The sequence below is a fragment of the Danio rerio genome, chromosome 5 (assembly GCF_052040795.2).
Source record: "Danio rerio strain M-AB ecotype USA chromosome 5, GRCz13ab, whole genome shotgun sequence".
NCBI classification, from domain to species: domain Eukaryota; kingdom Metazoa; phylum Chordata; class Actinopteri; order Cypriniformes; family Danionidae; genus Danio; species Danio rerio.
In genome coordinates this window covers 5,792,501-5,805,079 of record NC_141025.1, presented here as the reverse complement: position 1 = coordinate 5,805,079, position 12,579 = coordinate 5,792,501, and the positions used below count along the sequence as shown (strand labels likewise).

Here is a 12,579-nt window from a genome sequence, read left to right as displayed (position 1 = left end):
TGTGAATCATAAAGCCAGACTGTGAAAAAGCAAAACCTCCCAGCAAAGAGATCTAATAGAGATAATAAGACTCCTCTGAAATTTACACCTTTCATCCCGAAATAAAACTTTACATTTTTATGTTTCGTCAGAGGTGTTCTGTATCTATCACAGCATTGTATAGATGTTTTAACCCTTATGTGCTGTTGGGGATGTTTTCATCCACTCTGGGGGGATTTTGAGACTTAATTTAGCCCTACATTTCTCTGTTTTTCGGCAAATGGAGTGATATTTGGTGACATCTTATTTTGACACATTTTTTGGAATTTTGTTTAGAATTTGTTAAAATAAAACTCAATGCACAAATTGACTACCCCTTTTTGTTATGTTTGTGGCTGCTTTTGCCCCATTGACTTTCATTATAAAGACTTGTTCTGATTGTAAAGCCATGGCACCATAAAATTATGCATTCTGGATTGCATGATTTAAAGAATGTGTGAATATTTGGTGTCAAGCCTGCAAAAAAAATGCGGTTATAATGGAAGTCAATAGGTCAAAAGCAAAAAAAAAAATAGTAAATTTGAACAATGCACAAGGGTTAATAATGTGCAGTGGGGTATTCCAGAAAGCAGAATATATGATACCAGATATGTTTAAGATTGTGTAAGTGGATAATCGTCACTTTAAGTTACACAAATAGAGGTAACATAGCCCGCTATGGTTTGAGGGTTAGTAAACCTCTGAGCTATTATTGAATATAAAAAACAAACAAAACCTGTCTTTAGATATTTTTAGAGCTTAAAGCTTCTGGTTATTTCTACTTAATGTGGGCAAAGCCAACTTATTTAAATTTTTAGCTTAATGTATTTTACGTTTGTCTATATCAAAATTTGAGTTCAACAACCCAGCAGTTTTTAGAGTTTTGATGGTGGCGATGCAGAGAGAATATGCTTACATACTTAATATTATAAAAGTATATATATATATATATATATATATATATATATATATATATATATATATATATATATATATATATATATATATATACACACACACACACACACACACACAAGTAAAAATATTCATGAATAATTCAAACTAAATTCAGTAAATCACTTTAGTTTAATATTTACTAGACCAGGATACACTAAGTTAATGATTGCCATGAAGAAAAGAAAATATTAAAAAATATTTTTAAAAAATTATACTTTTGAGTTTACATTTTAGTGAATTTTGTCTAAAAAGATGCTATTAACCCAGCCTTATATCTTGAGAAAACGTAAGTATTTTATGTTTTTCCAGTTTAGTGGCTAATTGTACGATTTTAAAAAGGAGGCGTGGCACCTAACCCCACCCCTGAACCCAAAGTCATTGGGGGATATCTGTGTCGTCTGTGTGTATTTGTCAATATATTCGAGAGTCAGAGAGAAGAAACGTAAGGGAGGCGCAGAGAAATCGCTGGAAATACACCAGCGTTTCATTTAGCGATTCTGAAAAGTTCTCCGTTCATTCTAGTACACGGCTAAAAGCGCAAATCACGTGACCACACACATGCACACTGCCAAGAGCTGCAGCCAGTAGTTCAGCGCGGGTGAGCATAAACCCCAGGTGAGAGTATAGTGCATGTCAGACAGTTCATCTGCTGGATCTCATCTCACTATAGTTGTTAAACGTGATATTGAATTCATCTTGTCGTCTCTATCTAACAATTCTTATGTCTTTTGAATCTCTTGTTCTCAGGTAACTCTGTTTTGGCTGAGTGCAAAGATAAGCTAATATATTAATTTATGTAACATACACTGATTCTGCACATTGACTGATTGCTTGCCTTTATCGTTTAGATTTATTGTACGTTATACTGTTATAATGGCTATTATTGGTTATTAAAACTGATATTCTGCAAAAGAGACAGGGTAAAGTTCATTCTTTTCAATGAAAATGAAGGGAGGCAGTTATATTTAAGGCCTGTTTTGTTATAAATATGCAGAGTGAAGATGACGCTCATATAAATATGTAGCTACACGAGGCTGTTTGGTGTCTGTTAATCATATCAGAATGAAGCAAATTTTACTTATATTATGTTTTCATTGTTTAGATAGTGAAACAGCAAGCAGGATGAGGTGAAAGAGGTTAAAATGTAACACTGTTCACTTTAAAGATTTACCCATGCATTAGCAGGCAGTTTTGTTATGTTTATTGTTTAAAATAGGCCGAGTGAATAGTGTATTGAATAAGCTAAATTGGCTGTAGTGTATGAGTGTGTGTGAATGAGTGTGTATGGGTGATTTCCAATATTGGGTTGTGGCTGGAAAGGCATCTGCTGCATAAAACATGCTGGAATAGTTGGCAGTTCATTCCACTGCGGCAACCCCTGATAAATAAAGGACTTATGCGAAGAAAAATAAATGAATGAATAGTGTATTTTTTAGAACTCAACATATCTTTATGGACAGTATACAGAAATTAAATTGAGATTAAAGTTTGTATTTATTTATTTCATATATATATATATATATATATATATATATATATATATATATATATATATATATATATATATATATATATATGTGGCTTTTGTGTTTTATAAAATATGAGTTGATAAATATTGGACGTACATAGATGGATAGCATTTTGATTGAATTTAGTGGGCCGCTCTGGCCCAAAATGCCAGGGCCGATTTTTTTTTTTTTTTTTTTTTTTTTTTTTTTGCCCCAGTCCAGCCCTGGACAAAGTTAATATGGTGCTTGCAGATGTATGAACTGGAAAAAAGATGTGTATTGATTTGAATAATCTCCTAGTCCATTTATATTTCTATGCATTTATAACTACATGTATATTTTCACTATTTATTTATCATTCAGTTTCACTTATTGACATAAGTCTAACCCAAATTTGTTGTCGCTGTAGAAGGTTTAATCTGAATTAGCCACAGATCCTGTTGCCGTGCGGAACTAATTAAACACAACCACAAGAAACAGTTTAAGAGCGTGGTTTGTTTCCCCCCGCTTGTTTACATGCAATATTTTCCATTTGGAGGAAAACGTGTGCCACATAAATGGAGATTAGATGAATTAGCTTTAATATTGTGAAAGTCATTTGATCGGGACTTTGAAGAGATGTGCTTCTCTTTCAGGGGGGATTTTAATGGAGCTCGTTGTGGGAGGTTTTCCTGCATTAACATTCATACCAAACATCCTCGACTTAATATTCACTGTGCTCCGGTTTCCTCTCGTAACGGCAGATCAGATAGAAACATTAAAGTCTGAAAACATGTGGGATGTAAAGCTGATAATGGCTTCAAGAAGAGCTCACACATGTGCTGGGGTTACTTGTGAAAGTTCTAACTTAAGTCTGATAAAGATTTAATTCTGCTAAATATGTTTGCATCTTCAGGTCTTTCAATTGTGGAGGTTTTGCTGTGACAAAGGCCATTGTTGACAATTGTTAGACCCACTAGAAATGTATGATATATGGCAGTATATGCAAATGACATACTCAAAAAATAATGTAAACTACTTGTTAAAAATGAGCTAAAACAACACAATTCTTGAGTTTTTATAGGACAACCTAATTGTTTTATGTTCAGTCTACTTAAATTTGTAAAAAGTAAGACAACTTTAATCCATTCATGTTGTCCAAACAAAAATCAGTGAACAACAAGTACATGTTTGGATTTCACCTTAATTGTCACAAATGCAACCAGTATTTAGCAAATTTGCAATGTTGCAATAATGTAGGATATATATATATATATATATATATATATATATATATATATATATATATATATATATATATATATATATATATATATATATATATATACACACACACACACACACACACACACACACACACACACACACACACACACATGCATATATAAGGTTGAGTCACTTTCAAAGCTGTTGTAAACTACACTACAACCATATGTACAAGACTGTTACTTTTATCAGTATTGAACAAAAAACTTCACAAAATAAAACATGGATTAACATAAATGACATTTATTTTATGTTGGAATAACACTTATTGGTTTGAAAAAGCAATAATCCCCATGAAGCTGTCATTTACAGTGAATTTTAAACAGTAGGATCAGAGTGCCTAAAACCACCTTATTTGCTTATTTTCCATTTTGTATTATGAGAGCTTAATTTTTCTTCCAGCAACTTTTACCCTTTCAAGGTTAAAAGTTGTTGGAAGAAAGATCCAGCTCCCATAGTACAATTCAAAATCAGAAATGAATGGGGAATAATAAAAACATGAATCACAAAATGCATAAAACTAAGTTATGGATATTTTTAGTGTTTTATTCATTACAGTTCTTTGTTCTCTAAAAGTAGAGACATTTAATTTTATATTATTTACAATACAAAAATAAAGAACTCTTAAATTAGTGTTATTTAAAGAACATTTTGGATTTCTTTTTAACAAACACATTAAAATTGTTCTGTATAGAATCGTTTGGAGTTCCATATACTGTATGAAGTGGGTGGAGAACCACTTCTGAATATAAACAGAACCATTTTTAATAGTATGTTTATAAGAATGCTGGTAGATTTAGTGTCACAAATAACTAGTGACACTTGGTCACTATTGGTGACTTTTCCACAGGAAAGCATTCATATTTTCTTCAGATATCTAAATAGTATCTTCGCCATGCAAAAAATGCAGCGTGGTTTAGAATAAAGGTTATTAAAGTTAAAGTTTAATAAACTGCTTATGAAGACTCTTCTTTCACAAAACATACTCTTATCAGTGTCACAGTTATCAATATTTTATTTTATTTTAAGTTATTTTATCATTTCATTGGCTGCAAAATGTAATGGGCGCAAATATCCAGTTAGACTTGAGTGCTGTTTTTTCATACAATTTCTTTGCTGTCAAACCTTAAAACGCAGAGTGAATTGACATTACAGTCAATAAATATAAGATTTATTTACACCATTAGAAGCAATAGAAGGTGTTTTGTAACTGGATCATTTTAGCGTGCATAAAAACGCCTGCTGTAAGTAAAACTCTCAAAATGCACATCATTTATTCTGGTAATTTGGACCTTTTGTTTGTATTTATTTATTTATTTTTATTGCTTTTTTTATTCATTCATTTTGCTATTTCATTTCGAAAGAATATTTGCTTTAGTGTTTTTTTTTTTTTTTTTTTGAAATTTCACAAATATAAAATGTATTTGTGCAAACTTTAGTAATAAATATGTTTGTGATATAATATAAGTAAATAATTTATTATAAATAATGTTTTTTTGTTATTTAAAATATAATAAAATGTAAACATTTCCTACATATTTATTGAATAGTAAACATTCTGAATTCGTTATAATGACAGTCATAACACTTTTAGTCGGACAGTACTAGGCAGTCTGTTTTAATGACAGTGATATTAAAGTCCAATAGCGGAAGATTAACGCGAGAGGGCGCAAGAACCCAAATTAAACCCAAATCTGCAGAGTTCAGTGCAAAAATACGCGGTAGTTTATGGAATCCAGCAATTATAGCTATGCAAATTCATGACTACGAAATAATTTATTTTAATTTTGTTTTGTTGGTATGTTTGGTGTTTTGCAGTTTATTGTTTATAAAAGCATTTTTATTTCTATATGGGCGAGTGTGATCTTTCAGTGTAATTAATGGGTAAAGATTAAATTTGATATATTAAGGTTTGTTGTTTTATGATTGTGTGAGAATAACGGATTAGAAATGGCATGATCAGGGAAATAGTTTAAAATATACCCAAAACAAGTTCTATCAATGTCAGACCAAATAGCAATGAGAGCCTATTTGTTTTCGAATATGAATTCGATTCGAAAAGTTAAGACGCCATGTGTTCCAAAAAAGAATGCGTTCTCGAAGACAGCTCGCGTGCGGTAACCATTGCAGCAGTCGCCAACAAGAGTCTAGAAGGGATACAGCTGCGCATCCGCACATTAATATCATTTGTGTGACACTAATTTAATATATTTTACATTACTGTGACGGTTGGGTTTAGGGTTGTGGTAAACTTTAAAAAATACAATTTATTGGGTAATTTAGCAAATAATACTCGGTACAACTACTGTTTTATGTTACTGTGATGGTTGGGAAGGGGTAGATGTTAATTAAACAATAATTAATGGAAAAGTTAATAAACAATATTAATAATTCTCGTTAACTTTCGGCCGCAACCGTATCTGATAGCAACAACCCAGTTCGCCCTGCGCTTCTCTTTAAAATATTAACATTCATATTTGCATAAATGTTTTGATTAATTGTGACTTATTAATTACGCGTATTACAAGTGTACTATCAGTTGCACGAAAATAGTTATTATTTCTAGTGTTCTTCACGCTTTAATGCGTCATCCTATAATTTTGTTCACATTATTTTTGTTTGTTTGTTTGTTCCCTAAAGGGAAATTCACGTCACAACAGAGCCCTCCATGCTAAAATATAGATAAAATAAATTACATAAAAAAAAACAAAATATTAATAAAATTGCTTTCACACTGCAAACCCTAGTTTCAAACAACGAGACACTAGTCCTAATGCTATTAGGCTACAATTGGTTATACAATCTTATCACTGTTGGTAAAAATGCCTTCCTGTGTTGTTCCCTGCATGACCGGGGCTGATTTAAACTTGAGTTAAAAGAGCTTACACACGCTGGCACTATATCGAAAAGGGGATGACTATTGGTTAATCATGCTGACAAATTTATCCATCATTCGAACATGTGCAATCTCATAGTGGGTAGAACCAGCCCTTTTTATAAGCTTATTTTCGTTTACATCTTCGTTCAAATATATTAATATTAAAGTTGTAAGACCTCAGTAATAAATAAAGCAAGACTGTCATAACTTTGTACAAATTTTTGTACAAAATTAAGCTACATAAATAAAAAGTGTAAATAAATTAAACGCATGTGGCTACTTTTTGGGCAAACTATCCCTTTGAATGTTGTCTAGAATTGATTATTTGCACATAATTATACAAAAATGAGATGAATAGATGGATAGACAGACTGAACAATAACTACCTTTCTCATAGGCCCACAATAAGCAAGTTGGTTCATCCTTTGTGAACAATTATGACAATTAAAAACAATCATTGGCTTTAAACAATAGCTTGTTTATCAGCCTTTTAACAAAACTGATATATGAATTGGAAGTACATTTTAGCGAACTTAAAAGTCTAATAGTAGCTATATTTATTACTCTTTTTATTACAGCTTTCATATAAACCCAATAAATGCACACAAATAAATCATATATTTAGCTGTGTGTGTGTGTGTGTGAAGCAGGACTGAATGAAAATCGTCGTCTTGAAAAACCCGATCATGTTGAGGAGAAAGGCATATTTCTTGTGCAGGAAGCACGTAAATCAGCCTGTCATAATTAAAGCAGAGACGAATACTAATGAGGAAAGTAATAAAGATACAAACTCCCCCTTTTCCCGCCTTTCTTTTTTTTTTACCCCCTCAAAGGTTTATTGCCCTGAGATGTCTGTCTCTGAAATGAATTTGCGCACATCTGAAACACAAAAGATTCTCCTTATGAATTTTACATGGATATTATGCGGGGAGAGATTAAATCAGCTTTTATCTGGGTCTTTATTAATCATGGAGATAATGTCACTTCGTGGAGATAAAAGAAGCGCAGTTTTCAGAGCAGCTGCATGCGCGAGAAATAAAACGAATCGTTGCTATTAAAAACAGACTCGAATTTACTATTTCACATAAGTCGAAAAATTGTTGCAAACCAATTAAATACAATCCGCTTAAGAGGAAAAAATAATATTGTAATTTTAAAACCCGATACCAATTTTCATTAATACAATATATTGTATTAATATGTATTATATATTAATATTATTATTATGTTTATGTCGATATTTTGTATACAACAAAATCTTTGTTGCTTGTTCAAACTACTTATTTAAAATGAGCTGAATTAACACCATTCTTGGGTGTTTTTGGGACAACTTAATTGTTTTATGTTCAATCTACTTAAATTTCTAAAAACAATTGAGTTAACTTAATTGATTTGTGTTGAGACAGCATTAAGGAATTGTGTTAAACCCGGCATTTATTTCAGTGTTGTCTGTAAATAGTGATTTAGTTGAAAAATTGTGTAAACTCATTGCCTTCAAATTATTAATGAGCCATGTGCATAATTCTAAAAAAAAAAGTTAAGTTAACATAAAAATGTAAGTACTTCTGTTGTAACTTAAAAATGACAAGTTGATTTTACTTAACACTTTTAGGGCAATGGGTTTACTCACCTTATTAAGTAATTGCTTTTTACAGTGTAAAATTGTTGAACAAAGTTGGCCTCACAGCAAGAAGGTCGCTTGTTTCGAGCCTGGGCTGGTGCAGTTGGCGTTTCTGTGTGGAGTTTATGTTCTTCCCGCGTACGCGAGGTCCGGTTTCCCCCACAGTCCAAAGACAAGCGGAACATGTGAATTGGATAAGCTAAATTGTCCGTAGTGTGTGTGAATGAGTGTGTGGATGTTTCTCAGTGATGGGTTGCAGGTGGAAGGGCATCCGCTGCATAAAACATATGCTGGATAAGTGGGCGGTTCATTCCGCTGTGGTGACCCCAGATTAATAAAGGGACATAGCCGAAAAGAAAATCAATGAATAAATGAAAATCTATTGTCAACTTGTCTGTTGCAGATCCGTCAGTTCTTTTAATAAATAAAGATTATTTGAAGTTGCTCATGCCTGATGTGTGTTATATTAGAGGTTTATTGGCCTATTTAAAATGTCAAGTTAAACTTTAAGCTAAAACGCGTTTATATATTTAATGACATGGGGGAAAAGCTAATAATAAAAATAGTAGCCATCGATTATATTTATTGCCGTTTTGTTAAATCAAACTATTTATTTCGCAAATAAAACCCAAGCAGATGGATGGAGGTATGATAAGTTAGTTAGTTAGTTAGTTAGTTAGTTAGTTAGTTAGTTAGTTAGTGTCGTTATTGCCTGAAGGAGTATTATTCACCTGATCTGACCTCTGCTTCAGCTGCCTCAACTTTATGTATCGGGCATATTAATGCTGAGTTAATAACCTGACGTCGGGCTTTTTTGTTTTTATTCAACTGTTGAGCTTGATAATTTACTCTGGTTTAGGACAGAGTGTCCGGCAACACTTCAGAATCAGATCGACATGCTGGACGGAATCAAAATTGAGGGTCAGTTCAGGACAGTTTATAACCTGACGCCGGGTCAATATGGTCAAACCCAACGTTGGGTTAATTTTACATTAAATTTAAATGACTTTTTTCTGTTGAGCTTGTTCATTTTACTCTGGGTTATACCCAGCATTTTAGCGTTTACATAGTTTTGACGTGAATAAAACTATAATTTAGTTAGATTATGCAGATTATTTAAGATATGATATGAATACGATGCATTTAATTATTCATTTATTTGTTTATTTATTATTTTGCATTTTTAGTTCCGTCTTATAATGTGAAGAAAATCATTTTAGATTGTCTCTAAATATCTTCAGCAATGAAAATGAATGTTAAATGTCCTTCATGGAAATATTTAAGTGTGTGTGTGTCTTTTTTGTGTGTGTATGTCTGCGTGTTTGTCTCTCTATGTATTTGTGCGTGTCTGTATTTCACTCTCTCTGTGTGTGTGTGTGTGTGTGTGTGTGTGTGCGTGCGTGCGTGCGTGTGTGTGTGTGTGTGTGTTTTCTTGTGTCTCTGTTTTTACGTGTGTCTGTCTGCATTCATTCTTTGTGTGTGTGTGTGTGTGTGTGTGTGTGTGTGTGTGTGTGTGTGTGTGTGTGTGTGTGTGTGTGTGGGAGAGAGAGAGAGAGAGAGAGAGAGAGTTGTGCGTGTTTGTATTTTTGTGCTTGTGTCTTTGTGTGTCTGCCTGACTTTGTGTGTGTGTCTGTATTTCTGTGTGTGTGTGTGTGTGTGTGTGCTTTGTCTATATCTGTTTGTGTGTGTGTTTGTCTTTCTGTCTGTGTATGTCTGTTTGTGTGTTGGGGTGTCTTTCTATGAGTGTGTGTGTTGTAGGCGGTTCTGCGCGATCCAGCACCAATGGCATCACATGCAGCTCAGCAGAATGACGCGATCAGAGGGAGTTCAGCAGCTCCAGGATCCTCAAGAGGAGCTCATACACACACACACATACACACACCGCTGGATTACTACAACTTCTCCACCAAAACTCCAACACCGACCCTCTCGACAGATCCGGCTGGAAGATCCTCAGAGTCGGTGTGATCAGGCGCAGTACACGCAGATCTTTAAACGCGCTGTTTTGTCTTGTCTATTAAACCAATAAGCGACAGATGACATAGTTTACTTTTAGTTTCTGTCTCGTGTGTCTTTTTGGGATCGGTTTTACGCGTCTGGAGAGAGTCAGTGTCCGGCAACTCTTCAAGTAGACATGCTGGACGGAATCAAAATTGAGGATCAGTTCAGGACAGGAGCGGAGACTCTAGGAGTGATGCTGGGTGAGTTTCACACACACTCTCAGAGGACTGACACTTCAGTATACACACACTGAAAATGCGGTGTTAAAAAGTGTTATTTATTTGTGTTATGTAATTGCAACAATCAAACAGAAAATTAACCCAACAACCCAGCATTAGGATAATATTTTCACGGCTCAGATCATAGTTAAATGTGCATGTTTTCATGTTTTTTTTTTTTACAGCGCTTGTAAATTTACAATTTACAATTAAAAACACACGATTTAAATGATGGCATTAGACTTCACACATTTTTGTTACAGAATTGCGTTGCGTAATAAAAACAGTATAATTTAATATTACACGTTCTTCATTAGTAATATATATATATATATATATATATATATATATATATATATATATATATATATATATATATATATATATATATATATATATATATGAAAACTAAGTTGTCTTTTGCATTAATAAATTTTCATATATTTTCTTTTTTTATTATTTATTTTATCTTTTTGTTTTTATGAATTAAAAACGATAAAATGTACAGGGCAGGCTATATTAAATAATAGCAACCGGTGCCGAAATATTAACACAATACAAACACAATGCAAACACGGTGTGCAACGTTTCCTCTGAATAAACACACGAAGTGTTTGTTGACATGTAACCTGTTATTCAGTTTAACATATTTAATTGAAGATAGATGTGACATTTCAGTCCAACAATTTAAACAACTTGTAATATTAATCTGTTATAATATAATTAAAAGCATAAATATAAAAACATGCGTAAATCAAATTAAATGGTTTGATAATAACTCCGCGTAACGATTTTTTTAGTTTTGCTTTTAGGTTTACTTCAAGAAAGGCTAGATTTTATTCTGAGTTTCAAATGTAAGTTGTGTCGATGCATTTGTTTTTATTACTTATTTATTCACTAAAAATGCTGTGTTTTTGTAACCCAAATTAAAAAAAATGGACAAGTCTAACAGTTGGGTTAAAACGTGTAATTTAGGCTACTTTATATAAATAAATAAAACAAAACTATTAACCCAGCCTTGTGTTTGTAGAGCAACCGTAATTTAGCCTACAAGTAATAAACAAAAAACAATTAATCCAACCTTGTGTTTGTAGCACAATCGTTGGCTTAAAAAAAAGTGTAATTTAGCCTAATTTAATAAAGAACAATTAGCCCAATCCTGTGTTAGGTCAATCGTTGAGTTTAAAAAGTGTAGTTTAGCCTACATCTTAATAAAGAACAATTAACTCAACCTTGTGTTGTAGCACAATCGTAGGGTTAAAAAAAGTGTTGCCTACGTTTTAATAAAGAACAATTAACCCAACTTTGTGTTTGTAGGTCAATCGTTGGGTTAAAAAAGTGTATTTTAGCCTACATTTAATGAAAAACAAGTAATCAAACCTTGTGTTTGTAGCCCATCCGTTGGGTTGAAAGTGTAATTTAGCCTACATTTAATAAACAAAAACAATTAACCCAGCCCTGTGTTTGCAGCCCAACAGTTGGGTTAAAAAGGTAATTTAGCCTACATTTAATGAAAAACAATCAACCAAACCTTGTGTTTGTAGCCCTTCCGGGTTAAAAAGTGCAATTTAGCCTACATTTAATAAAAAATAACCCAACCTTGTGTTTTACTGTAAACAAATGCAGGGTTCCACACAGTTCATTCACGTTAATACAAATCAATTTGTGAAAAACTTTAAACATAAAATAATTACAATATCCCTCAAAAAAATCTAAAGAAGTGTGCTGTTTCCACTCATTTTAAATAAGTAGTTTGAAAGGCAACACAAATCATTTTTGAGTGCATATTTGACCCAACATTTAATTATGACAACAACACTGGCATGATGTTTTTTAAACTCTACTGCGTGTGTGTGATGGGGTTATACATGCAACCATAATGAAGTCGGTCACACTTTACAATAATGTTGAATTAGTTTATGCATTTGCTAGCGAGCTAATTATGAACAATACATGTACAGAATTTATTAATCAGTTCAACATTTGCTGATGCAATAATACAATCTAAATTCATGCCTGTTAACATAGTTAATGCGCCGTGATTTAACATGAACAAACAATAATCGACTGTATTTAATAACATGAGCAAATATTATAGTAAATGCATTGTTT

The 12,579-nt window shown here is 32.6% G+C and overlaps 2 protein-coding genes across 6 annotated transcripts in view; both read left to right on the top strand.

The window, feature by feature from the left end:
* Window positions 1-12,579, top strand: part of mvb12ba (multivesicular body subunit 12Ba) — a 323,521-nt gene that overhangs the window by 85,968 nt on the left and 224,974 nt on the right. The gene's annotated exons all lie outside the window — the stretch shown is intronic.
* The window catches only part of lmx1ba (LIM homeobox transcription factor 1, beta a), a 118,205-nt gene continuing 115,692 nt past the window's right edge, over window positions 10,067-12,579 (top strand). For 3 of the 5 annotated variants that reach the window (XR_015490256.1, XR_015490254.1, XR_015490255.1), the window contains exon 1: window positions 10,067-10,449. Coding sequence is in view for 2 of the 5 variants with exons in the window: in NM_001025168.2 (NP_001020339.1) it covers window positions 10,383-10,449 (67 nt within the window). In the remaining 3 variants the exon portion in view is untranslated. The remainder of the gene's footprint in view (window positions 10,450-12,579) is intronic. The other 2 variants (NM_001025168.2, NM_001362592.1) reach the window with 1 other exon arrangement.